The sequence below is a fragment of the Syngnathus typhle genome, linkage group LG9 (genome assembly GCF_033458585.1).
Source record: "Syngnathus typhle isolate RoL2023-S1 ecotype Sweden linkage group LG9, RoL_Styp_1.0, whole genome shotgun sequence".
Taxonomy (NCBI): Eukaryota; Metazoa; Chordata; class Actinopteri; order Syngnathiformes; family Syngnathidae; genus Syngnathus; species Syngnathus typhle.
Genome location: NC_083746.1, coordinates 1,405,001 through 1,431,540, shown reverse-complemented (window position 1 = coordinate 1,431,540; position 26,540 = coordinate 1,405,001). Strand labels below are relative to the sequence as shown.

Here is a 26,540-nt window from a genome sequence, read left to right as displayed (position 1 = left end):
TGGGTGCCCAAAAGCTGCTCTAAAAACCAAAGCAAGGAATTCATCATTTTTGCACGGTCAGTGTCATGTTTACTTGGTTTGAATTCCTATTATGGAGATGATGACTTAATTAGTCTGCCTCCAAAATGCCAGCGGGCGGCTTTTGTCTCGTTTGACAGACCGTTTGGAGTCTTCATTTCTGTTTGGGCAAATATTTGTTTAGCTCCATCTCCTCCAACTCCACAAAGCAAGCCGATAAGCCAACTGCCCTCATTTGGGCCTTGCGTACTGCCAAGCTGAGCTAGCTCACGCTTACTTCAAATAAAAAACATGCGGCAAAGTTTGGCTAATTAAAAGGAAGATGAATGAAAAGTTTCTGACCTATCTAAAATATTTTCCCCCTCTCTGACTTCAAGCGAGCGCAAAACGACGAGAACCTTCAAGAACATCTTGTCAAAGCAAAATCTGGCCAGCCGGAGAAACCAGAACTTTGTACTCCCAAGGCCGCCCGCGCTGGTCCTTTCAGGATCGGGAAGAGATAATGGCCGCCAATTTCTTTTGGATATTCTCCTCGTTGGTCAGAATGTTGGACCTGACAGCACAAATCATGTCCTGGTAATCTTTCATCTGCTGGTCCAGCTCGCCCAGTTCGGCCTTGAGAGGTTCCACCGCCTGCTCCGTCACTCTGCGGGATCACACACACGCATGCATTCGCTAACGTCGCTAACGTGGCGTGACTCTGCGCGTGTACCGACTTGTTCTGCTGCAGCAGAGCCTGCGCGTGCTCCTTGTTCTCCTTGCGCCAGCTTTGCAGCTCGGCTTGCATGGCGTCCATGTCCTCCTGAACGTAGTCCATGATCTTGCCCAGCGGCAGCGCGCTCTGACACACCGACTGGATGGAAGCGCGTAGACGTTCCACCTCCCGCGTCACCAGGTCCTCCTCTTTCCGGCGGGCTTCCTCGGACATCAGCTTCTGAGACAGTCAAACAACGGCCGTGTTGTCATTGAAATCTGAAAAAGAAATTCATCGGCGGCAAGATGACCTCTTTGGATTTATTGGAGGACGCCGACGGTTCGTAGTCTTTTTTGGTTTCGAGGATCTTCTTCACCAGTCCCCCTGCGTGAACGGAAACATTGGTTAGACAGAAGCGAGAGATTGCGCAACTCCTTCTTAACTTGGCTGTGCTCTTTTGATGGAGCGAAACAAAAAGAGGAGAAGAAGGCTTACCATGGTTTGCTTCACTGCTGAGGTCTTGTGCACAGTCCTGGAACAGAAAAGACGCACCATCATGCTAAAATGATGCAGTTCCACTTGCGGAGCACTGCCTTACCTTCTCTGGAGCATCTACAGATTCAGGGGCCGCCTCCGCGACCAGAAACTGCTCATCTTCCTCATCCTCATCATCAGACAACTTCTTCCCTTCTCCGATGACTGACGACTTGGCGCTGGAGAGCCTGCAAAAGCACAAATGCAGATTTGTACAAATACAGGAACCGCTTTTGCGTCGGAGACGAGAAGATGCAATCAGCTCACCTCTCAGGTGGAAGCCCTTCGACCAAGCTCTCCTGTGTCTTGACTCGAGGAGGAGCCGGCCGAGCGCTGCCGGGCCGCGGCGCCGCTCGGCTGTTGCTAGGCAACCAAAGAGGCATCAATCGCACCGAATGGATTGAGGATGTGAGTGGAGGTGGGCGCCGCCCACCTGGAGGCCACGTCAGGCGAAAGTGAGGAGCCTGCAACATCGCCGCTTTGATTGTTGGGAGGAGTCGGACCGTGCTCGGCGTCTTTGCGCTGGATGGTGGCTTCTTTCGAGACAATACTTCAATACCAGTAGAATTGTTGCACTTTGATGTCAGGAGGAAAAAAATGAAACTTACCGCCACCTTCCCCGTCCGATTCGTCTGTTGACAAAAGACAAACCTCATGAGAGAAAACATCAGCTTCCTAAAGTCGTTTCCTTCTGACCTTCCTTGCACACTCGGCCGAGGAAATGAGGTTCATATTAGCATATTAACATTTCTGTGCAGCAAATGTACCTCCAAACTTGTTTTTCCTTCTTTGCCCTTTGGCAGAACTTGTTCTGGTCGGACTCTCCGTGCGTGACGCCGCCTTGTGTCGCTCGCTCTCTTTGACTTTTTCTTTCTCGCTTGTCTTGTTGCCTTGACCTTTGTCTTTTTCGTTGCTTTGCGCATTGTCTTGATGGCGACTCTTGTCTTCCTGCTCGCCATCTTTGGCAAGCTCCTGTTCCCGCCGCCTGTGCTCCTTGGCGTCGCGCTGTTCCCTCTCACCGTCTCGCCGCTGTCTCTCAGGTTCTCCGTGCGGCTCCGGCTCCTCCTCGACCCTGCTCTCGCTCCGCTCCGTCGTCGTCTTCTCTTGGCGCCCCTCGGCAACGTCCTTGTCTTGGGATTTGAGCGTACTCTCCCTGGCCCTCACGTCCAACCTCTCTCCTGCAAGAACTTTCCTCACGGCCTCCTTACTGGACAACTGAGCAACACATCAGCATGACTGTGAAGGCCGGTCCCACATTTGCCACGTTCCTTACCTTGTTGAGGCAGCACTTGGCAACGGTCTGCAGGAACTCGTTGGTCTTCTCGGGCTCATGACCGGCGACGATATGCGCCGGTCTGAGCGCAAGGGGTTCTCCAGTGACCAGCACCACAACATCGATGGCTTTCTGGAGGAACGCCATCTTCATCTCCTTGTCCTAAAAATGCTTGGTTGCTCTACCAAGTAGGGTGTCTTGATTTTGGTCCAACTTACCTTGATACATTCTGACTTCAATTCATTGTCTTTGTACAAGCCTTTCATAAAGCCAGTGGTCCTGATGATCTGGGAAAGGTGCAGGAAGCAAGCGATGACACAAGTTCAATCTTACGTCGTCATCTTTACAACAACTTTATGAACAAATTGCTGCCATCTTGTTATTGGTAAGGGCATAGCCGCTCTTTACTTGTTCATTTTGTACAAAGTAACAGCACCACCTATTGGCGGTTTTGCGTTAGAACAACGTGCCGTCCTGCAGTCAGTATAACATAAACAAGTCGGTTTTTATTTTATTCAATTATTAGGTTATTAATCAGATCAGGCGGCATCACTGTGGTTTGTGCTGATTCCAAATGCATGTCTGAGTTCTATTCTGGTTGGCCGTTCTACAAATGCATGTCTGAGTTCTACTCTGGTTGGCCGTTATTTTCTTTCAACGTTATTTTGCAGAAGTCTCACCTCAGAGAAGATGTCGTGCAGGTATCGAAACGGCGGTTTGCTCAGCAGTTTATCAGTGAGAGCCGGTTTCTTTATCACTTTGCCCAGTGTGCTTTGTGTCTTTTTGATTATTTGGCTGTGCATGGTGGCCATTATTTGACTAATAAGCTGCTACTCGGTTATCTTTGTTTTTGGTCATTTTCTGTCAAATGAACTTATTCGGTCATTAAATTGCCGAGGGGCCAGTGAAATTGTTCTGCCTTTATTACGTCATGTTGATGATCAGTGACGTCACATGCACGTCATAATCTTCACCAGGGAGTGCCAATTTCGCATCTTTCATTGTTTGAAAAATAATCAACAATCAATATATCAATGACTTATGGCCTCAATTACCCAAACACGCTTTTGTGGAAGTCAGGTAAACCGTAACAGCAATGAACTGCAATGTAGCCTACGTTCGGCATTTATTTATTTATCGTTGCTTGTATTTTGTCCTATTTGTTTTCATTTGTACTTTTTATGTTCTGATTTAAATTTGAATTCAAATGTGCGTGTGTGCTTTTAAATTGGATATTGGGAATTGATTATGAAACGAACTCCTTAAGTAAGTTGTTGTAGTTGCCATTGTTGGCAGCAGGTGGCAGTATAGGCAGGAACTACTAAAAGATTTGTACAAGAAGAAGAAAGTCTGGACTCGGGACCATTCTCCCAAATGCGCATGCGCGAGGTTTTAACCTCGGTATTAAAACAAAAGCGGTTCGGATTGGATTCTGTTAGCGCTACTTTTGTTTTGCTTTTCTTTATTTAAAAAACAACATAATAATGAACGCGGTGGTTGTCAAAAAGACGCAAGACGCGCTCGGAAAGGTGATAAAGAAACCACCGCTGACTGAAAAACTGCTCGGCAAACCACCCTTTCGATACCTGCACGACATCTTTAGCGAGGTGAGATTGATGCGCTCATGCTGATTTGTCAAATTTCTGCTCATTTTCTCCGCATATGTGCAAAATGCCTTCTGTTTAACCAGACTGAGCTCATCCGCTCGCGAGTTTAGCGAAAAGTAATTAGCTCGTTAGCAGAGCCGCTTAGCCATTTTAATTCGCCAACATCGACGAAACTACGAGATGCGTTATTGTGTTGTTGGGAAGCAACTGTGTGCTGCTTCTACAAATCAACGGCAAACAAAGTGACGAAACAACGGGTGGTGGGATAGATCGTCCCGTTGCCATTGGCACAACCCAAACAATGTTGTCAAGGTTGCTAAATGCGCTCGAGGGATACCAACTGAGTCGAGCTTTAAAATTCTGCATCAAATCGATGTAATCCGTTCATTTTATTAGAAACAAGTCTGCCAGATAGCAAATTGAAATTGATCAAAACAAAGCCCCCCTTTTTTTCTTCTATCTATCTATCTATCTATCTATCTATCTATCTATCTATCTATCTATCTATCTATCTATCTATCTATCTATCTATCTATCTATGAAACATTTCGTACAATGACCTTCTCACGATTTAATGGCAGGCAACACCGGTGTCAGGCTCGGTCATTGAAGTTTCCACTTCGAAATGAGACATCAACACTCTTCTTCGGGTCGTTGTATGGCGTCACCTTGTGTGCATGTATATTTGATAAAGCACAATGTGTCAGCATTTGTAGGTCATTAAAAAAAGGGCAGGCATTTTTAAAAAATTCAACAGCTCGTATTAGCCATTTAAATTGACATCTGCTCTCCCCACTTTCAGATCATCAGAACCACCGGGTTCATGAAAGGCCTCTACAAAGACAGCGAACTCAAGTCGGATAATGTAAAGGTAAGGATGCCTTCCCTGCTGCCCAAACTTCACTTTGCACTCCGTTTTGACACTCACATAAAGGCATCAACAAAACAAAGGCGGCTCGGTTCTCGTGTTCCATGTAAATAGTGTCTCTGTCGAGTTTAGCCGCTGACACAGTTGGCTGAGCCCACTAATGTTACGGGCGACAACAAAATTCAAGCAGCATTTTATTTATTTTTTTTGTTGTCTTGTAGGACAAAGAAAGTAAGATAGCCTTCCTTCAGAAAGCAATCGATGTGGTCATACTGGTCAGCGGGGAGCCCCTCGCGGCCAAGCCCTCGCGTATCGTGGCCGGCCATGAGCCCGAGAAGACCAACGAGCTGCTGCAGGCCATTGCCCAGTGCTGCCTCAACAAGGTTGCTTGTCCGACCGAGTCCCTGTAGTTCACGTTACTCTTTGTCTTCATGTTGAATTCATGACCAATATTTCATCCAAAGCGGTCCAGCGAGGAGGCGGTGAAACGAGTGCTGTCCGGAGAAAAGGCGGACTTGAAAACTAAGGCCACGTCCAAGTCCCAAGACAAAGAAAACCGCGAAGGACCTGAGCAACAGCCCACGGAAAGAGAGGTAATAAGACGTTTCGTAGATTCCGTTCCACGGGCCTCGCCGTTCCGCCATTCATGTCAAAGTTCTTTCCGACTCATTCGGGTCAAGAAGAGGATCCGACGCAGCGGGAGCAGAGAAGACAAGGAGCCGCAGCAGCCCAGAGAGCAAGAAGGCCAGAGGCCAGACGGCGAGCGCCGCCACGACGCCGAGCGTTCTGCCAAGAATCAGCGCCGCGACGGAGACAAGAGTCGCGAACGGGCGCGAGACCCGGACAAAGTCAGAGGAAAAGAAGACAGAGACAAGGAGAAGGTCAAAGAGCACCGCAGAGATCACGACAAGAGTCGAGACCGAGACGGAACCAGGCAAAGAGATTCTCAAAGGGAGCCGGAGAGGAGCAAGGACAAAGCACGAGAAGTGGACAAAGAAGCCCAAAGGCGCCAAGACAAGAACGTGAATCAAGAGAGCGAGAGTGACAGCAAGGTGAGCGGGCGGGAAAAGGTTATTTTGCCCCACGCATGATTTTGAAAATCAAACATGTCTTTTGTACCCAGGAGAGAATAGCACACGTTCAACCAAAAGCCAGCGAGGACCAGCCCAGAAAATCAGCCAAGCCACTGGCAGCTGTAAGTTCTCTCAAATGTATTTATTTATTTTTCGTCATCAATATTGTCAGTGAGATTTGTTTTCTTTTGTTTTTGTCGGAAGGAAGCGGAGCCATCCGATGAGGTATTTAATCCTGTCCAACGAGTAGTTGCGTCGTTTTTGGAGATTTCTTAGGCTGTCGGCCGGGGCGACGTGGCGTGATCGTTGCAATTGTAGTGCCGTCCGGAATCGCGACAAAACAATTTGTCTTAACGTTGTCTTGTTTGCACGTGCAGCCTGCGGAGAACGTTGAAAACCAGGTAAAGAGTTTCGAAGGAGCTCCTGCTCTCGTCAGGCGGCTCAAATTGACCCATCCTAAAATCTTTTTTTTAGCAACAACAACAAAAAGGAAATGTGCAGGAGGTCAAAATGATCTATGAATTCCACATCTTGTTTTTTTTTCTTGTTTTTTTTTTTTAACAAGGTCAATTTGACCCACAACTTTAAAATACTATCTAGACAATATTTGTTCTTGCTAATACAGCTCCCCTTTCTTTTGTCCACCTCCTCACAGTCGGACAGTCCGGCAAGAATACCTCGGCCGTCGTCTGCCAAAGGGCAAAGGAGGAAGCCCAGAAGTGCGGGGCAGGGTAAAGCTTCATTTTTGCTATCTTAGTTCTTTACAAACCCTGTGAGGGTTTATTTTTTTCATTTCTTTGCTTTCTGTCTGCAGATGAATCTGACAGTGAGGGCGGTAAGTGCTTCTATTGGAAGAACACTTCATTCAACATGACCCAAATATTCCCAAAGCTTTCACTTTGGCTTGCACGAAATTGAACCAGGATAAGCACTTCCCCCCAAATTTGCAATACTTTAATCTCCGAGGAACTTTTCAGTGAATGTGCTAAATAGCCAATATACTTTTCCAGATGCCGATCCTGCCAAGGAAAGTGGCGATGCCGCGAGCTCCTCCATTCCATCTGAAATGACCTCCAGGTTAGCGGCAGCAACTTTAATTGTTCTTTTTTTATTTTATTTTTTTACACATGCTCCTTCCATTGTGCAGCAACAAGCGAACGGCGGCACGGCCCAGCAGTGCGCGTCCGGCTCCTCCTCGAGTCAAGAAACAGGAGAGCTTCAATGACGGCGTCCCGGCTGAGAGGTGATCTCGTCGCATCGTTCAATCCGGAATTGTCACGTATTCAATTTCCGTGGTTGTCTCCTTTGCAGCAGGCTCTCCAGTGCCAAGCCGTCAGTCATCCGAGAGGGCAAGAAGCGCTCCGACGACGAGGATGAGGAAGACGAGCAGTTTTTGGTGGCGGAGGCGGCCCCTGAACCTTCGGAAGCTCGTGACAAGGTTGGCGAAGAGAACAGTTGGTGTGAAGAAAAGAACTTTACTGCAACGTTGCTTTTTCTCTTCCAGGATACTGCACAGGACCTCATCGGCGATGAAAAACATGGTACACGCATGTTTTTGTTTCTCCACCCGCCACCCAAAATAAAAATGAACGGTGTCGAAGAGTAAACGAATGTTTCCGTGAATGCAGGTGGCCTTGTGAAAAAGATCCTCGAGGCCAAAAAGGACTATGAAGCATCACCGTCCTCCATTACACGGAAAGAGGTAGCGTGTTGAGACTTTTCCTTTCTTGTCCACTAGAGAGCGCCCTCGACGCATAAACGTGGGCCACAGGCAGCCGTAGGCCTGTCAATGACTCGAACCTGACATTTGGCAAATGTCCCCGGATGGTGATTGCTTTGAAATGTGCCGTGCGACCCTGCTCATTATCACGGGACAGATGTAAACAAAAGCCGTGCAATTATGTTGCCTCCAAACCACAAGAATGTTCCCCTCCGCCCGAGCCGAAGGTCTCGCGTCCTGACGAGCGAGCGAGCGAGCGGGGCTTTGCGCAGACCACACGCACACAAGTGATGCACACATGGAGCAAAACAAGCTCTGGTCTCGCTCAATCGCTTCATAAAGGCCCAAATCAAAAAACATGGCGGCTTTGTGAGTGAGCAACTATCTGCTCGCTTGGCCCGGAGTTTCCCCCTCCACTTATGTAGCGCCGGCTAACGCCAACCGCTCATCAAACACGTTGGGCCGCACGTTTTCAGGCGCGAAAAGTCAACGTTGTCGTTATTAGTCTCGCTGGAGTTTGTCTGTCCGTGCGACTGTGTATATTTCCGCCTCGTTGTCTGGACACGTGTACGCGCGCCTCCGTCAGCACGATTTCACGTGAGACTTTTGTCTCCCTTGTGGCTGCGGGAGGCCTCGTTCTTTGGGTGGTCCTCTCCGATGAAGCGCTCGAGCCCTCCCGTCGGCTGTCGGAGCGAGACGACATCATCCGTCATAAGACGCACGGCAGGTTTGATGTTCGCCACTGGGGAGCATCAAGTCTGTCAAGTCCTTTTTTTTTTTTTTTTATGGAATAACCTTCCGAGCAAAGCAAAGCTCTTTTTTTTTTTTTTTTCATATCCCAAATAGAGAAGGCTCTCGTCAAGTGAGAAGTGACTTTCTACAAATTGTCCTGATTCAAGTTTCTCCATTTTCATTCTCCTGTGCGAGAGCAGAGCAGGTATGAGGCCGCCCAAGTAAGTGGGATGACTTCCTTCCCGACATGGAAGTGCAGCCAGGTCACTTGAATGGAGTCAGTTTCCCCGCGTAATCACGGCGGAGCGTGCCGGGCTGAACAATGTCAACATTCAGCTTGCTGGTTTAGCTTTGAAATTTCCGCTGGCGCAATTCATGAAAGCGGGTGAGCGGAGCGCAAACGCTGACGTTCGAGACGGACGGACTGTACGCTCCTCGCTAATTCAATGACGTGAGCGCGAGTCGGACATTTGATGCATATTGAAAGCTTGGCCTGGCCTTGACCCCGGTGGCGCCGTGGCAGCAAGAATGTTGTGTACTTTGAAATTTGCCTTGATGAAGGTTTTGTTCTATATAAATAAAGCGTCAACGCGGCACCCACTCGAGTGAACGCCGTCAGGGGCCGGCCGAGAAAATAAATATTCCCCTCTGGAATACTTCATAAACTCTTTTCTGGATTTGGGGAGCGCACAAGGAAATGAACTTGAATCATTCTTCGAGATGTGATTTGCTCACATGCTTCAGTTCTTTCACTGTGAAGAAAGAAAGTACGACAGCCCGACGTCGACCCGGCGTGACCTTTCAAGTCAAGCTGCCGCTTTCACACTCTGTTAGCAAAAGAGGTCAGCGTGCGCTAGCAAAGAAAGAAAGAAAGAGAGGAGGACCTGGCCATCGTCTGCACAAGGCTGGTGGGAGAGAGAGAGACCGCAGTGTTTGTGTAGCTGCAGGCTTCTCATCACCCGGCGCAAAGCCACCCACCGAGAGAGACGCTGGACAAAAGTCCGATTTGTCTTTTGCCTCCGTTTCGCGCCCAATGTCTTCGTCAAGTCGGACTTGAAAGAAAGGAGGTCCGATCCGAGTGTGGCGTTTGTTACTCAATACGGCAATAAAAAAATCAGCCCGCCGCCACAGCTTGTTAGCAAACTAAACAAAACCAGCGCAGGTGGGGCATGTGTGTGTCCCCCCGCGCAAACGAGTGTTTATGTCTGCACGGACGTGTGTGTGTGTCTGGCTTCTCGGGCACACTTGGACCGCTTTTTGGCCGAGCCCAGCTGAGCAAACATCCTCCGGTTTGCCGCGTGTTAAGGGAGGCAACCCGACTTTTTTTGATCGCGTCTGCCAGTCGGCATCTCGGCCCGCTCGCCCCGCTTCCTGCTCGCAAAGACGCATTTTAAATTCACGTGTTTCAATTCGGCTGCTTTCAACAAATGTCTGCTTTCAATCTCAAAAGCCGGCGCCGGGCCAAGCCCTGAAGAAGGAGCAGGACCTGGTGACGCGGGAGGTGGAGCGTCTACGCGCCTCCATCCAGTCGGTGTGTCAGAGCGCGTTGCCGCTGGGCAAGATCATGGACTACGTGCAGGAGGACATCGACGCCATGCAAGCCGAGCTGCAAAGCTGGCGCAAGGAGAACAAGGAGCACGCGCAGGCTCTGCTGCAGGAACAGAAGTGAGTGCACGTGGTAAACATCTTATCTTCCACCCTTGTCGTCATTGACCGTCGCCGATCCGTCCGTGTGTGCAGAGCCACAGAGTGGGCGTTAGAACCTCTCAAGGCGGAACTTTATGAGCTGGACCAAATGATCAAGGATTACCAGGACAAAATTTCTGCGGCCAGGTCCAACATTCTGAGAAATGAAGAGAAGATTCAGAAGAAATTGACTGGAATCATCTCCTCTTCCACTTGAAGTGAGATCATCTTCCCAGAGAAAAAAAATGCTGACATCAGCGTGACGGAAGACACAACCTCCCCTTATGCCTTGGAGAGATATTTTGCTCCAAGTTGGGGGAGGAAAAAAAAAAAGTCTTTCCACACTGGACCATCCCTTAAGCTGTGCAGATGCTGTCAACGTTTGTTGTAGTACTGCAGCTGACCTGTGAGGGGCAGTGCGGTGCACACTGCCTGAAAACACCTCAGAAGAAAACCCATTGCCGTCTCAAAAATCCGAGAAGAGGCTCGCCTTACAGTTGAACGCACTTTACTAAAAGCGATTGACTGCGGACAAATATTGTCGTACGCCGTCCCCATTTCACTTTGAATGCGAAATCTCCCAAAAGAAAACAAAAGCCGCCGGCTTGATTGCGTGCCCTATTCCGACGTCAAGCACACGCCAAAAGAAGCAGTCGTGATTATTTTCTTCCCTTTCTGACATTAGTTTTGACATTGGAGTTCTTTCTGAATGTGCTGCACACTCGGTCACGGCAAATGGCCTTCCGATGTCAAACGCAATCAAATGGATCCGTTCGATTGTCTCTTCCGAACAGCAATCGTGTTTTTTGCGAGTCAAGTCTACATTTCAGGCACAGCTGCACTTTTGACACCTTGCATATAGATTTGAAAGTAGGATACATTTTTATTTTTGACATAACGCCATGTTGGAGTCCATTAACACTAGAGGGAAAATGGGACCAGATCTGAGATTGTAGAAAGTCCATTGTCAAGGAACTTACACTGCACATTATTATATATTATTGATGTTTTTTGTAGTGAAGCACAATAATAAACGGCTCCAATAAATATCACACTCCTTTTCAAAACACGCTTTCTCTCGACTTTGATCCGAGCAAGAAATGAAAGCGCTGCTGTCAGCCACCAAACCTCGTGAAACGTTTTTTTTTTTTTTTTTCCTTCAAGCAGATTCTGAGCTGCAAAGACTCAAGTGAATGAAAGGCCACCTGCTCGCAACCTGCTCGCAACCTGCTGGATTGCAAGTTGGTCGAAAAAAAGCTGAGCCGCTCTCAGTGGAAGGAAGCCTGAGAGCAAAAAAAAAAAAAAAAAAAAAGCTGACGTGGCTCGCTAATGAGCGACTACACCTTTGAACGCGTGCGCTCTGCGCTAAAGCAGGCCCGGCTAATCCCCGCAAGCGCTTATCTTGACCTCGGCTCGGGTCTCCCACTGACCCTGGAGCCCTTAAGCGTGCCTTTTGTGGGTGTGATTAGCTGCAGAATGAACAACTGCTGTCGTTGAGACAGTCAACTTGACCCCAGCTGGCTGCTTTTCCACTTTCTCCAAACGCTTGTGGAAATGTCGCCAAAATGTCCATTTGGGATCGAGTCGCTGTGCCAAGCTGGGCCGCTCGGCTCTTCCGAGGTCTCTAGATGGCACTGTCCTCCTTTCAAGTGTGCCAGATCACTTGCCTTTTGTTTTCTCCTCCGCCACGCGGCGAAATTGCATCCTGTTTGCACCATGCAGCTCCTGCCCAATGTTATTTTTCAAAAGGGGGGGGGGGGGGGGGTGACCGGCCCCCGTTTTTCCCATGCCCGCAGGTTGGCTCTCTACTGTGGGATTCCCAAGCCCTCAGCAAAGGCCAGTGTACCAAATTCCCACAGTGGCGACCACTGGATGACTTTCTTCCTGGTCTTCTCGCGACTTGAGATTTTGGCCGTGATGTTACTAGCGGTTTGGGAAGCTGCCCATTTCTTCCTGATTCTCTTTTTTTTTTTTTTTTTTCCGTCCACCCCTCAATCCCATTTTCTGACCGCGGGTTCTTCTTGGTGGTGGAAAATCCTCCCCTTGAGGAAGCCTGCTGCTCTACGGAAGGAATTAAACATGGGCAGTTTACTGTAACGACGTTGTCATGATGATTACCTAATCCCTAGACTCGCCACCCAAGAGTTGCTGCCAACAAAGAACCGGATGTTCTTTAAATGTTTGTTTTTGTAAGTGCAGTACAGTACTTTGGATGGATACAATTTCATTTTGCGCCAGCTATCCAATGTCAAATTTTAAGTATCGATTGCTGGTATCGGAGGCCCCCGCGAGTACCCAATAGCGAAAACAAAAAAAGGCCAGTATCGGCCTGATTGAAAAGATGAATTGAGTATTTTGAATGTGGGATGAAACTGGAATCTCAAGGCACCACTGTATTTGTATCCAAGCAACCAATTGGGTCAATTTCCTGTCCAATTTTTGCTTTTCAAAAATATCAAGTTCCATCTCGGACAACCTAACGTAGGCTCCATTGCGTCATAGCATGGAGAGTGTCAAAGTTGGAGGAAATTGTTTCATTCCACAGAGGAGGTTTGTGGTTGCGTTGACTTGGAGTGCGTCTCATGCAGTCAATTTATGCCTCGGCACTTCTGTTCCGTGCATGTGCGCAAAGGACGCCCACTCAGGAACCAGGATGTCGCCCACCTCATGCGCAGGAAATGATAGAGGACGCTATCTGCAGTCGACCGCCACCAGGAAGATGCATTTAGTGGACCCAGCAGCATGTCTAAATCAGTGTTGACGATCATCCGCCGCTGTGCGTTCTTGCTGCCAGGTAGCAATTAGTTTAGCTCGTGTCTTTAATCGGCCGGCCGCCTGGAAGGGATGCCACTTCTCTCTCTCTCTCTTATTTTCTCACCCACCGCTGCTGCCACTCCCAAACGAGTGAGGGGACGGAAGGGGAGCAGTTTGCAAACGGCTGCGGGTGGACGGACAGGTGGTGGACCATTTCATTGTTTGGAACCATCAGGTATCTCAAAAGCATGTCTCCCGAACAACTTAAATGAACTTGTTCATGCTTATTTCATTGAACAAGAAATTCACAGACAACTTTTCCCTAGAAATATGCTTTGGATTAGCTACTTGCTCCACGTTTCCTGGGAAACATCGGGGGCGTAACTAATCATTCAAATATGAGAAGATGAAAGGGAATTTAGTGGTTTACTGCACACCAGAAAATCTGACCCAAACAATAAGGCAAGTTTTTTAACAAGGCTGTTTATTTGTGCATGATATTGAGCAGATGGGTCGGGATGAGTCACACAGCAAAAAAGGACAAAACATGCCACTTTGGCTGTCAATCGTATTAAAAAGGCCTCAATAAAGCCACCCTCCTCCGCACGCTTCTCAAAGTCAGAAGGGGAGCACGCGAGCGCCTTGCTTTACATTTCCACGACTTCATAGTTCAGGTTCTATTTGCTTTTCTATCGCCCCAGTGCAAGTGGCCTTGAATAGTACTTACCGTTTTTTTCCATGTATAATGCGCCCCCATGTATAATACGCACCCTAAAAATGGCATGTTGATGCTGGAAAAAAAACCCCAGATTTTAGGACAATAAATTAGTTAGATTTTGCGCATTATACATGGAAAAAAACGGTATTCAAAATTCACAACAGAAATAGTTCATACGTGTGAATATTTAATCTGAATACAATAAAATGATCAATTACTAAAAAAAAATGGGTCTTTGAACTCGGCAATTATTTATAGTCTGTGGTTCGCCACAGACACGTAGTCAACGATTTAGGGCAGTGCTTCTCAATTATTTTCTGTTTCGCCCCCCCCTAGCAAGAAGAAAACTATTCGCGCCCCCCCTCCCCACCGTGACTATCCTAACTTGTCTTGTAAGTCGTAAAATGTTGCACTGTCGCAAACGTGACAGAAGTAACAATGAGAGCGCCACTGCCCCCTGCTGTAGTAAACGCACAATTACACTTTATTCCAGTACTGCCAAAAAAAAAGCCTGTTCCCCAGGGTCACACGCGCCCCCCCAGGAATAGCACCGCGCCCCCCAAGGGGGGCGCGCCCCACTATTTGAGAAGCACTGATTTAGGGTGAGCTTTTGGAGAGCATGTTTGTGTGCACCACCACGACGAGAATGAAGCGTCACGCTTCGGATTGCTGCTAACTGCTTTCGTGTATTTCTTTTGGAGTGTGGAAGAACCGCACGGGAAATGGGCCTGGTTGTTTATTTGCCTGCCACGCGTAAACATGTCAGATCTTGATACTGTTTTATTTATCACATCCACTTGACGTGTGCTAATGGACAACACATTTTTGGGATGAATGCACACACGTGGGACTGGATGTATTGTGTGCGTGTGTGTTTTTGTGCATACACGAATGAAGTTGGGGTTATCTTTTTTCTTTTTTATCGACAGTTTTGCCGGGTGAGTAAAATTGTGATTATTATTATTATCATCATTATTATTATTATCATTATCATTATTATTATTATTATCATCTTTAAGAAGTCAACTCAAACTCACACGGCTGCCTATGCTGACATGTTATGTAGTTAGACTGAACTGCTGTCTGTCTTTATGACACTGTGACTTTATTAACTAATTTCCGTAGTTAAGCTGATGTATATAATTCGTGTTCAGCTTTGAAAAGAGACCCAACGGAAGCAACGGAAAAACAGTTCTCTAGCCTCATGGCAGGGGGCGCTAGTGATCCCGGATGCTTCATGCGCCCACCTGTAGAATAAGTGATCTCCAGTTCAAATTTACAGTGAACAGCTGAGGAGCAGTCGTCCATCCATTTATTTCGTTTTCTTTTTCGTTTTTACATTTCGTTTTACAATGGAGGATGACATATCCAAACGATTTTCAACTATGGATTTTCGGTCGAAGCAGGAGGTCATCAGTAAAGGAAGAGCAACTCCGGAGTTAAAAGGTTTAATTCGACACAGGTGACTTCGGAACGGAGAGGTACGTACGATCGAAAACAAGTTTTTGATTCCATGTGCTTAATTGAGTGTTTTTATGTGTGAAGACTGCTGATATGGGAATTTAATTCAAATAGTTCCAATTAAATCATGAATAAGCCACTCTAGAGCAGCCTTCCCCAACTTCTTTTGTGACAAGGTTAGGTGTCGGACAAACAGTCAAGAACCTCACCGCACGTCACTGCCGTGAAGCATGCACACTATAAAGAAGAAGAGGCGAAAAGATGGAGAAACATTCCAATAGCTCGACAAACAAACGCGTAACAGTGACAGACAGGATGACACGTCAGAGCAGCGCAACCGCACCGAAGGACCAATTCATCATTGCTCCGAAAAAACCCTCATCCAGCTGCGGTTTCTTCTTTTCAATTCACTGCCACAAACAAGTCGGCATTTACGATCAACACGCATGTCAACAGTCACTTTAGGACACGTCCTTAGTCCCCAAGTGCGATTTGGTACTGCGAGACATCCTTTGAGGCGTTTGATTGCCTTTAAATGTGTTACCACGTCTTTGATTTAAAGCCTTGAAAACAGTTAGCGGCTGTTTTTCATCGAGTTGTTGTTGGCGAAACTTTGAACACACGTCGGAAGATCCATGAATGGCCAAGTGAGCAGAGAAGGCCCAATCTCAGATCCACGGAACCGCCAGGCAGACCTCGCCGTGCCGCCTGCGTGAAAATCAATTGGCGTGAAGACGTTTTCCACACCTGCACGTCACCTCGGTCACGCTGTTGGCCAGCGGACGAGTCTGGCCTCTTTTCGTGTCATTGGCTAATTCAAAGCATCTTGTGGGGATGGATGAGCGTAGGATGTGAGTGCAGAAAAGAAAAGAATCATAACAGGAGGATCAAAGAAGGGGCGCAAATCTATTCCTTCTGGACGTGGCGGCGGCGGCGGCTCCGGCATCAAACAAAGGCAGTCCAAAGTCAAGACGGAATGGATAAAAGAAGAAAGTCTTGAAGTCTGCAGTACGAGCCGCTTGATTTACACTCGGCTTCCAAAAGTAGTTCACCTCCACCTGCTTCCTTCCCGCAAGTTGAGATGGCACGAGGCAGCTGCGTGGGCGCCATCATTCTCCTGTCACTTTGTGTTCGAATTTAGCTTCATGTCAGATGGCCGACCTTAGCTTGGCCTGCCTTTCCCTTTGTGTACTGCACAAAATGGATCAACAACAAAGACATTATCCAATTAATCGTCTCAAAAATCGGGTCTGTTGCAATTTCGGTCGCTCCAAAGTAATCATTCTTCTTCAGACCTTTTGTAACCCGATGTTGGAGCTTTTAGCGCTGGCCCAAGGTGCCACGAGGTCTCCGATTGTAACTTTGGGTGCAAGTTGAGGAAAGCGATGCGTGCGTTTACTGCAGTGAAACAAAGAAGTTGCTGTGTGACACTTTAGAGGAAGTCGCTCTATGCACGCATGCATGTAGTCAGACTGTGGGGCCTTTCAGATAACCACAAAAGAAGAGAGCAACTGAGTAAGTCCATAAGTCATCCACAAAAACAAACTCCCATGTCTGTAAATAAATGCCAAGCGGCAAAGCCCCAAGGGTGACACTTAGCCTTTGTGCTTGAGCTTTAGGAAGGCAAACAAAGCATGAAACATTTCACCAGCGCCTTAAAACATGCCGATGATCCATAGCAAAAAAAACCCGACAAAGATGAGCTAGTGTTTAGTAGGAATAATTTACTGCTGCTTTAAAATCACATTAGCTGATTTAAAAAAAAAAAAATGTCAAGAGACCCCACACATCTTCAAAAATGATCTCAATTGAAATGTACAGCACATAAAAGTTTTCTAAAATAATGTAGCAACAATAAAACAAAACAGCTGTAAAAGATTTATCAGTAAAAGTGGAATTTAACCCATAACTGTACTGGGAAAAAAAAATACTGGCTTTTGGGGAAAACAAAAAAAAAAGAATTCAGCTTTTCCGTCGAAATGCCGACATACATTTAGTGCAGTTAGCATTAGCCCATTTTTAGGTTGCATTGCCTTTTTTGAACTCGGAGGATTCCATCAACCTGCTGTTGTCATTGAAGTATAATTTCAATTGCGAAGTGACAATTCCGTATGTGGGCAAAAGCGATCATCCATCGTCAATTGTTTTCTTTCCACATTTGAGGTCCGTCTACCACCTTCTGGCAGCAGATCCTGGGTGGCCGAGGCGGCCGTTTGACAACCCCACCTGCACGGCTTATATTTTTTGCGTCTGAACTTATCGGCCGATTGTTTGAAGGCCACTGCGGACCTCACAGACTGCACTTCCAGCAAGTGAGAAACACACGGAGGCCTTAGGAAAACTTCGCTTAAGGTCATCCGTGGCAGCTGGCATGCAAGGCGGCCTACAAAAATACACAATGGGTCGCTCTCCACGGCCGTCCGTACACGCCGGTCCAGTTGCGGCACGGCAACAACGCATGCTTGCGCTGACATCTCCAGACAGTGAAAAATAAACGGAAAGAAGGAGGGGGAAAGAAGACGAATTCCAGTGTCGTGAGCCAAAGGAAAGCCCGGCCGGCCTAGCCGTCGCGCACGACGCCCGCCCGCCCGTGTTATTGTGTGATAAAGTCGAGACGGTAGGGCGTCGTCACCGAGGAGAAGCCTGAACGCCGCCGCGGTCATTGAAATACTTTGGCCAAGACGGGATGCTTATCAAATAATATGAACCACATTGCGCCATTCTGGATTAGTAGTAGCTAAAGCGCTACCTTTTCAAGTACGCTTTGATGTCTGGACCTTAAAGCACCATGCTGGGAAAATAAAAGATGGCTTCTGTTTAGCAGTGCTTCGAAATATGAATGACCTGCCTTATTAGTTTTACGATCTTTTCCTTTGATTTGCTAGGCTAATGCTTTGTGGCGTTAGATAGCTTCATGCTAGCGGACAACGCTAAACGCCATAGACTGAGGCATAATCGAAGTGAATTTATTCTTTGGATTTTGTTGAATGATGTCATGCGTGTGTACTTCCTAACCTGGCCTCCCATCAGACTATACGAACACCGCGGCAGATTTGCGCAACGCTAACTTCCCCGCGTGCCGTTGCCAGGCCTGATTCGACCTCAAGACGATGGCTGTGCTCTGTGAAAACACCAATCACCATTTCCTCATAATAAACTTGACGAGACGGATGGATGGTCAGGATGGGAAGTATTTTCCATGATGCTCTTTTCATTTCCCACCCAAGCTGTCTTAACAACAGAAGAACCGGGCCTCCGTTTAGAAGATGGAAGCCAAGGTCACTCGGACCAGTTGAATTCTTCCTGCTGCTGGAGCAAAAATATTTTCACTTTGCTAATTGGAACGGGTGCTTTGATTGGAAACAGTTAGTGATGTTGAACAGGCTCTTTTGTTCCGTTCATAAAGTTCACGCGTTGTGTAATTCATAATGTTATGTAATATTCCGGACTTTTCAGATCACAGTGGAATAAATGACGCTACCTTTTCCATATATATAATATTCACATGCGTATCTTTAATCATGGTTTGCCACCACTGCTTTGAATTCAGTTTTGTTTGTGGAGACTACTGGAACATCCTGTTTATCTAGCTAGCTAGCTAGCTAGCTAGCTAATAGCTCAGCTCTATCAATTGTATTCCTCGTCCGTCTATCCCATTCCATCAGTGTGAGTTGAGGTTTGCTGTATTTGACCAACTTTTCTCTTCAAAAAATGGACTTATCTCCATCTCAAATAAGTCTTTGAGCTCTTTCTACGTGCGCTTCAATCACGGATCGCATAAGCAGGTCCGGCCGGAGTCCAGGCATCCGCCCGACACGGCTGTCTGTCTTTGCCATTTCCCTCTGATGTTCTCAGTCTTCCCGCCCTCAAATTCCTCCAGCATGTCTCATTCCTTTTTGCCGCTGGCCAGGCCGGGCCGGGCCGGCCAGCTCCCCGGGGGCTCATCTTCACAAGGAAATTATTTTTCATTGCCACCAAAACTCTGTGACTTCGGCGGGCTTGGCTTCCTGGCCCTCGTCCAGGTCGTAAGGTCAGACTTGCTCCTACCCGTGAGCTGCCACTTGGAATCATGGGAGCCATCGTTGCCTCCACCAAGCAACGTGGGGTTGTATATCATGCTAAAGCTACTAAATGGACTTCTTGAAAGTCAAGGGTTTGTCCAATCCATCTTCACTCAAGCAACTCTTTTGGACCATGATGGCCCTCAAAAGTATCGTTTGAGTAGGAATACGCTCATCCATCCATTTTCAAAATGGCTTATAGTGACTTGGGGGGCAGCGGGTGTACACCCTGGACCGGTTCAAGGCACCTAAACTGTTGTTGTGGACAAATGTTCCCATTGTGTTCAAGTTTAGGAGAAAAAAAGATATGACTTTTGCTTTGAGAATGTGGCGACTCATCAAATTGGTGGCACGGTCATTCAGGTGACTCAGCGGGATGTTCGTCGACTCCATTGATCACCGTTGCTACGCGATGTAGACCAAAACAATGAGCTCATTTCTATTGTAAAACACAGATGTGGTTTGCTTCACAAGTCAGGAGGAATTCAACAAGAAGGCCCAAGAGAATTGGAGGAAACTTGTTTCCCAAAAAGCCACGGGGCAACCTTAGCCGCTTATCTTGCTAACCAAAGCGGATGGACTCAAACGTTTGTCAGCCTGGACCTGCTACAACTTTTGATTTCTTCCTATCGTTGGAATTGCTGTCCTTCTCAGTTTGCTTTGACGTTACTCCTTGGAAAGGCCGCCCACGCCTTCACCTTCCTCGACTCAATGTTGAATCACAATGAATCATTGATTCTCGTTTTTCGCTCGTGGATGTTTAGCTCTAAGCTCCTGGGAATCTAATTTCCTGTTTCTGCTCCTGTCAACTGATTGATGTTTATGTTGAACAATCTGTTTCTCTTTGGACCTTCTTTCCTCCCAACCCAGTTCTTTGTCTTCCCGGCCCGAGATTTGCTCGCTATTGTTTACACGCAACGTTGCGAAGCTTTCCGAGCTGGCAGCAGTTGAAGCGGTTTGACAACGCCGACACCACTCGCTTGATGAACGTTAGCTCGCTGATGTTTATTCTATTTTGAATCCACCTTAGTGCACGTAGTGTCCGGTGATCAATACAACAAAGGTTCCAGTGTGCGAATCCCACCTGGTGCCGTCGTCCGATTGTGTGGGAGGATTTGAATATCGCTGGTTGTGTAATTCCGATTTTTTTCTTGGCTTATTCCGCACGAATGTTTTCATGTGGGCGGAGGCACGATTGGCGGGGGTTCGGGTGCCCCCCCCCCCCTTACTGCAACTGTCAGCCGCTCATGGAAAGCAGACGTTTAATTGCTCTCAGATGGCGAGGCGCTTGGTGCGAGCTCCGCGCTGAGCGTGCGTGTGACCGTGTTCTGTTCCGCCGAGCATTGTGTCCAAATGGGTGTGGGAGCGCGACGGGTCCATCCGGGCCAAATTCTTGATAACCAAATAGGTTTGTGTGACAAATGGACTTTCAGCTGAGTGTTTGGCCGTGGATGAGACAGAGAAGAAGGTTGAGATGTTTGCGTGCTGCTGAGAGGCAAAGGTTGGATTGGATCGAAGAAGCCTATGAGTAGTCATGGGAACGGAACTTGACCTATCAGCTGGGTGAAGTCTGTGACGGTCCAATCTAACACGCTTGTTGCTTTCCTCCGTTGTGATGGCTTTTTTTATTATTGCTCTGTAATCCCGCCCGAGCCTTTTATTTCCTGATGATCTTGATCGTCGGCTAATAAGAAACATCCCCTTGGCCTAGTTTAGAAACAACCTCCATAAATCAACGTCATCAATCGTTTGACTGAATCATTGACGATAAACTTATTCTATTTCGTTTTTTCTCTCTTGATCCCATGCAAACGTTTTGGAAACTGGATGGGTCAACATCTGTCACCACAACAGACACATTCAGCCAATGAGAAGAAAAGAGATCCAGCGTGAATGCGCCAGGTCGTCCAAGGTCCTCATTGAAAGCGTTCCTTTTCAGTCGCAAGGTCCACGCTGGACAGGGTCCGCACGAAATAAATAAATAGATAGATAGATAAATGAAAGAAGGAAAGGATGAACAGGCTGAAGATGTTTGTTTTTTTCTTCCCTATTCAACTCTGAAGCACCTTGATAATGGCGACAAGCAGGTCAGAGAACAAAAAAGAGAGATGAGACCATGACAAAGATAGCAGCTGGACACCGCTCGTGCGTCTACGCTCTCTTTTCTTCTCCACTGAGGACATTTCCATCTGCTTTCAGATACCCGCAGGCTTCACGGCAAACTCGTCAAGGTTGAGCCGCATCAGGATGAAGATGACTCAAGCTAAGAGGTAAACAATGTGTCAATGGATGTGCTCCCCCCTCCCTTCATAGTTACCATTGCATTCAAACTTGACTTTCAAAAGTTTGCCAAAGTTCCATCGTATGAAATCGGGAGCATTTTGTTCCGCTTTGAAGCCGGAGCGGCGCTGGCTACGTCACGATGTTGTCGACAGTGCTACCGTCTCCGCTTTCTACAATTTGCTTTGATTGATACGAGCGTGGAGTGAAGGGGACACGGTCGGATGATCTTCCTCCCACCTGCTCCCCGACTTTTAAATGTGTTTTTATCAAAGCGGAGTTGCAGGACATTCAGCTCCGGGCCCCTGGAGGACCTGTTTGCTTTTGGGCCCGCTTCACCTTCTTGATGCCTTTAGCAGACTCGCTGCGGCCATGAAAACAGCGCCGCTTCTTGCCGGCCGTATATTTGTACGCGCTCGGCGTAAGGCTAACAATCGGGCCCATGGGAATGCCGATCGGCCGTAGAGTCGAGGCTAACCTGCGCTCTGAGCCGTGGCTTCAATGCGGCGTGACGCTCTAATGGCCGAGCGCGGATGAAAAGATTGGAGGCCTTTGGAAGCACGATGCTTATCGTCCTCGCCCGCAAACAAACACGACGCGCGTCGCTGAGCGCAACTCTGGACCTTCGTGCTGTTGTTGACTTTGCCGTACTTCTCATCCAATGGTTTTTCTAACATCTTTGGCGAGCATGCCAATAGCTTGCTCAACCACGAGCATCCCGAGCGGGCGGCTCGTTGGACGAACAATGAGGCCAAGCTGGCTTTGACAGGAAGGACCTGATGGGTGGAGTGTCAGCTGGGGGAGAGCTGTCTTTGGCAGAGAGAAGCCAGACGGTGCTGACGGGGCGGCTCGAGGGGCCCGCCGAGCATTTGCATAGAATTGCCTCATAATGCTAACATGCAAAACGCCCTAAAAAGACTAGCACATAGCCTTTTTGTTTTGAAGGCAGACAAATAATATAACAATAGCTAATGGTGTATATTCTTTCTCCTCTGTAAAGAACTGTTTGTTGTACTGTGACTTTCTGGCTCATTGTTCATCAGGATTATACTGCCCCCAACTGGCCAAGGCGTGCACAGCAGTAGGCTGAGCACAATGTCTGTTGAATGGAAGCCAAATTTCTAGGTAAGCAAGCAAAAAGCCAGACAACACACACACACACACACGCACACACAACCTCCCACCGGCACATTTAAATCAAATTGACCTCGTTGCATTCCTGCGTAATGCTATTGACGTTTGAATGTTTGCTGTAAATGACCATGGCTTAATTGTTGGGAACTGCTACAAAATAAACTTGCGCGTGTTTATTCGGAAAGCGTTATCGGCTATACATTTCACGGCGAGGGGAAAAAATTTAAGAAATGCTGATGTCGTTATTGTTTAATTTCTAAATTGACCCGTCGTCAAACCACTGATTAAATTCACGTGGTTCTTTTGGATGAGCTATAACACATTTTCCGCATTCGATTTCAAAATAAAATGAACTAATGTAAATCATTTAAAATGACAAACGCCTGCTGTCGCTTGTTTGGTCAAAAGCTTCACCTGCATGTGTCTTTGTTTTCGAATTAGCTGGCGAGGCCGGCCACTTTGCTTCTTGCTTTCCTTTGAACGAGTGCAAACACATTTGCTACAACTGAGCATTGAAATGGGAAGCGCGTGTTTGCAAACACTCATGAGTGGATTACGATTTAATCTTAAATCTGTCGTGAAACAATCATGGTCAGTGCAATAACTCATGTGGAACAAAGAAAAAAAAAATAATTCTGAGGCTACTTTATGAGGTAGACCCGAGGTAGACCCAAACTGATTTTATACAAAGACAAAATAACTTTTGATCTTTGATTTAGATTCATTTGACATTAAATCAGGGAACCCAAATCATGACCACCTTAGCGCAAGTTTCTTTCTTTTCAAAAGCTCATTTCGCGGGAGTCAAATCTCATTTCATTCTTTCATTTCTGGCGCTATTTGAATGATGACTTCAGATGAATGCAAAGACGGCACCTTTGTCACGAAATGAGATTTGAAAGGGCTTCCGTGTGTTTTTGACAGTAGTAAGCTGAGCTTAAATAGATCCAAACGGGCCCATTCAGACACAGGCCCAGGCAGCGCGGGCCTGCTGCGCCGCTTAATGAGCGGCGCAAGTCCCCCACTCCGCTAAATAGGGAGTGTTTTGTCAATATTAGCGGGACTACTTGGAGGAGGCGCTCTGGGGCGCCTGGGGTGGGGGTCTATAATTGGACATGTGTTTTCCCCCTTTTTGTCATTTGGAGATCAACCGATGCTTTTGTAATTGTTTTTTAGTGAGAGTTCTCAAGAGGCTCCTTTCAGGAAAGATGGAGGCCCCCCCGCAAGTATTTAACGTGCGCAATTTTGACGCACAACGTCAGTCACTCCACGAGCCCGGCGGCCTCCCTCCGCTCTCACCTGCTCCAAAATCCAATATTGAGCGATGGAGGCCGTTCTGTTCGATTTGGACCAAGATGGTTTGCCGGATTTCGCCTTCTGGGGTCAGATGGAGCAAAACCTGCAGTTCCAAACGCAGCTGGACACTTTGCTGCTGGACTGCAGCACGGCGGCGGCGGCGGCCGGCGAGCAGCTGTCGCCCTGGTCGTCGCTGGGTTGCCAGTCGGTGTTTCCGGAGGCCCAGCTCACTTTGGCCGACTTTGACGGGCAGTCACCCGCGGACGAGGAGGAGGAGGCGGACGGCTTCTCCGCCGACGGGTCGTCGGAAGCGGGCGAGCGGCACCGGCTGCAGGTGTCCCAGCAGCCGTACAAGGTGCAGAGGCACGCCGCCAACATCCGCGAGCGCAAGCGGATGCTGAGCATCAACTCGGCCTTCGAGGAGCTCCGCTGTCACGTGCCCACCTTCCCGTACGAGAAGCGGCTGTCCAAGATCGACACCCTGCGGCTGGCCATCGCCTACATCGCCCTCCTCAGGGAGATCCTCATGTCCGGCTGCGACCCCAAGTCCTACGTGGACGAGTGCATGAAGAACGGCTACAAGAATCAGACCAACGCCATTTGGAACACCAGCGGTGAGCAAAAGCCGTCCGATTCCGCCGAGCCTCTCTTTAATTTCGATTTATTTCTTTTTTTACTTTTAGTCTCTATGATTACTGCTCCTCCCAAATTGGGTGGAAACTCTTTTTCACTTGTTAGCTTTTTTTTGGCTCTTAGTACTCCATAGTTCACATAATCTTTTTTTTTTTTTTTGAGCCTACTTCATAAAATTGTGCTCTCAAGTGTCTTTTTGTGGCCATTGAGTAGTAAGTGTGCCTCCATCTAGATCTCGTTAAACAGTCATTGAAAGGTATGAAAACTCCCCGCTTTTGTCCCTCCCCAGATCTGACAGCTCGTCTCTCCTGGATAAAGTGGGATTAGTTGAGGGCCGTGGGGCACCCCCGAATGCGGAGATCTCAGTCTTGCTCTCTCCTCGACATCTGCGGACTTCTCACTGGGTCGCACGCACGCACCTCGGGCTTTTAATATTGTAATTTCTTGTCCACTGGTCATTGAGAGGCTTTTGCGGCGAGGCCTTGGAGGGACGGAAGGGCGTGGGCATTGTTTGCCCAAATGGATGCCACTTGTCACACAGCCAGAGTGGGCCACACTGGCATGAGACTGAACGACTGTCAGGCATCCAGCGTTAGGGTTTTTCTTTTGTTTTCTTGCCACGAGTCGAGTCTCCATGTGTGAGAAAAGAGTCTTGATCATGTAAATGAGACGGCGGCGGCGGCGGCGGCGAGACCCAGATGACACCACTACGGCAGCTTGCTGACACTTTTGTTTGTTTCTCGCATCGTTTATTTATTGATCTGTTTATTTATTGATTGATTGAACTCTTAATTATTGCTCATTTCTGTTCAACTTGAGCTCATGTGAACGTTAGCTTGTGTGACTTTGTCATCTTTTTATATGAAACTTTTTGAAATAAAGCTGACGCAAAGCAATGTCGATTGCTTTATCTCAACTCCACATTCATTTTCTTAGAGCGCGACCAGTCCAATTCTTTCAACGTCAGTCGTTCTTTTTTTAACATGGGCCCGCTTTCTTGATTAACATTCGGCGCGTTTGTGCGAGGCACTTGTGTTTATCATGTCTAAGTGTGGGCCTTGCATTTGTAAACACACCCTGCTGGAACGATTTACGTCGGCTGAGAAAAATGTCTGCTCAAAAGTTTGGCTCAAAACAAAGCATCTTCCTCACATTTGTGTTTGCTTGAAACGGTTGTATCATAAATGAAGTATGAAAATCCACATTTCAACGCAGGCTCCCCAGAAGCGGCGGGCCGGCTCTCGTCGCCACGGCGACCCGATGTGTTGGTGTTTTGAGAGCTGCGAAAGCCTTGTTAAAACGCTCACCTGCTTTTCTCATTCCAGGTCTTCACAAGAGCACACATTGAGCCTCAGCGAGCGCAAAAATGTCTTTAAAATGCGGCCCCGGGGGCTCGCCTTCAAGGACCCGAGCGGTGGGGGGGCCGCGCAACCTTCTGATTCTACCCTTGATCCATATGGCACACCTTTTTTTTTTCTTCTATCAATCTTGCAAACGGAATCAGTCCCACTACGACGCAAGATAAACATGGCAGGCTTAATATTTTTTAGTGACACAGGTGACATTGAGTGAGTGACAGTGGAGTGTAAAGCCCGCCTCTTTGTCTTCACCCCCACGTGGGCCAATCAGTAGAATCAACACGGCCTCTGTTTGCCCACTCTTAGCCCTCCTCCAAACGAGTGCAGCTCCTCTCCAGCCCGGCCCGGCTGTGTGTGTTGCACCTGGCCGCGGCCCACATGGCGCTGTGAAACCGTAATGCTAACCTTGGCACCCGGGTCACAAGTGCAGCGCTAATTAGGTGAGCTTATTTGTGCAGGAGGCTCGGCCAACAGCACCCAAGTGCACAGTCACGCCGTCATTTGCTCAACAAATTCACTCGGACCCCGCGGACAAGTGCGGCGCCATCCCCCCCCGTTCCAAAGTTCACATCCTGGAAGTAGTACATCATAATGGATATAATGACATTATAAGGGGAATGATTGCTCACGAGGTGCTGGT

General features: G+C 47.8%; 3 protein-coding genes across 11 annotated transcripts; 2 read left to right on the top strand and 1 right to left on the bottom strand.

Annotated features, from left to right (window-relative positions):
• Nucleotides 1–395: 395 nt before the first annotated feature.
• LOC133159375 (TRAF3-interacting protein 1-like) lies at nt 396–3,423 on the bottom strand. The gene is made up of 12 exons (XM_061286326.1): nt 3,200–3,423; nt 2,738–2,806; nt 2,520–2,681; nt 2,014–2,461; nt 1,855–1,878; nt 1,680–1,782; nt 1,514–1,609; nt 1,311–1,434; nt 1,208–1,244; nt 1,023–1,096; nt 735–952; nt 396–664 (listed from the first exon to the last, which is right to left on the bottom strand). The coding sequence occupies exons 1-12, from the start codon at nt 3,329–3,331 to the stop codon at nt 502–504; spliced, it is 1,650 nt and encodes a 549-aa protein (XP_061142310.1). The 5' UTR covers nt 3,332–3,423; the 3' UTR covers nt 396–501.
• On the top strand, nt 2,654–11,274 carry traf3ip1 (TNF receptor-associated factor 3 interacting protein 1). Of its 5 annotated transcripts, none has more exons than XM_061286671.1 (16): nt 2,654–2,904; nt 4,929–4,997; nt 5,216–5,377; nt 5,459–5,587; nt 5,675–6,046; nt 6,118–6,189; nt 6,272–6,292; nt 6,723–6,798; nt 6,882–6,902; nt 7,078–7,144; nt 7,215–7,310; nt 7,379–7,505; nt 7,572–7,608; nt 7,696–7,769; nt 9,970–10,184; nt 10,260–11,274. In XM_061286671.1, the coding sequence occupies exons 2-16, from the start codon at nt 4,950–4,952 to the stop codon at nt 10,420–10,422; spliced, it is 1,680 nt and encodes a 559-aa protein (XP_061142655.1). In that variant the 5' UTR covers nt 2,654–2,904; nt 4,929–4,949; the 3' UTR covers nt 10,423–11,274. The 5 variants fall into 5 exon arrangements, with proteins under 5 accessions (XP_061142655.1, XP_061142653.1, XP_061142652.1 ...); XM_061286669.1 differs by lacking the exon at nt 2,654–2,904 and adding an exon at nt 3,413–4,126 and having other exon boundaries at nt 5,678–6,046; XM_061286668.1 differs by lacking the exon at nt 2,654–2,904 and adding an exon at nt 3,413–4,126 and having other exon boundaries at nt 7,382–7,505.
• A 3,460-nt stretch (nt 11,275–14,734) lies between these two features.
• LOC133160129 (protein Fer3) lies at nt 14,735–25,452 on the top strand. Of its 5 annotated transcripts, none has more exons than XM_061287718.1 (5): nt 14,737–15,158; nt 21,399–21,469; nt 22,523–22,604; nt 23,790–24,523; nt 24,832–25,452. In XM_061287718.1, exons 4-5 carry the CDS (start codon nt 23,938–23,940, stop codon nt 24,867–24,869), a joined length of 624 nt encoding a protein of 207 aa, XP_061143702.1. In that variant the 5' UTR covers nt 14,737–15,158; nt 21,399–21,469; nt 22,523–22,604; nt 23,790–23,937; the 3' UTR covers nt 24,870–25,452. The 5 variants fall into 5 exon arrangements, with proteins under 5 accessions (XP_061143703.1, XP_061143702.1, XP_061143706.1 ...); XM_061287722.1 differs by lacking the exon at nt 14,737–15,158 and adding an exon at nt 20,472–20,607; XM_061287720.1 differs by lacking the exon at nt 14,737–15,158 and adding an exon at nt 20,620–21,286.
• Nucleotides 25,453–26,540: the final 1,088 nt, after the last annotated feature.

What these genes read in the sequence shown, in the direction of transcription:
- LOC133160129 (XM_061287719.1), top strand. Translation starts at nt 23,938, where the DNA reads ATGGAGGCCGTTCTGTTCGATTTGGACCAAGATGGTTTGCCGGATTTC. An exon ending in CGCCATTTGGAACACCAGCG is followed by an intron (nt 24,524 to 24,831) that starts GTGAGCAAAAGC and finishes GTCCCTCCCCAG; the next exon opens with ATCTGACAGCTCGTCTCTCC.
- traf3ip1 (XM_061286667.1), top strand. Translation starts at nt 4,004, where the DNA reads ATGAACGCGGTGGTTGTCAAAAAGACGCAAGACGCGCTCGGAAAGGTG. An exon ending in CCATCTGAAATGACCTCCAG is followed by an intron (nt 7,145 to 7,214) that starts GTTAGCGGCAGC and finishes TCCATTGTGCAG; the next exon opens with CAACAAGCGAACGGCGGCAC. An exon ending in CCTCCATTACACGGAAAGAG is followed by an intron (nt 7,770 to 9,969) that starts GTAGCGTGTTGA and finishes CAATCTCAAAAG; the next exon opens with CCGGCGCCGGGCCAAGCCCT.
- LOC133159375 (XM_061286326.1), bottom strand. Translation starts at nt 3,331, where the DNA reads ATGGCCACCATGCACAGCCAAATAATCAAAAAGACACAAAGCACACTG. An exon ending in TGCACGACATCTTCTCTGAG is followed by an intron (nt 2,807 to 3,199) that starts GTGAGACTTCTG and finishes CACCTTTCCCAG; the next exon opens with ATCATCAGGACCACTGGCTT. An exon ending in TCGCCTGACGTGGCCTCCAG is followed by an intron (nt 1,610 to 1,679) that starts GTGGGCGGCGCC and finishes TTGGTTGCCTAG; the next exon opens with CAACAGCCGAGCGGCGCCGC.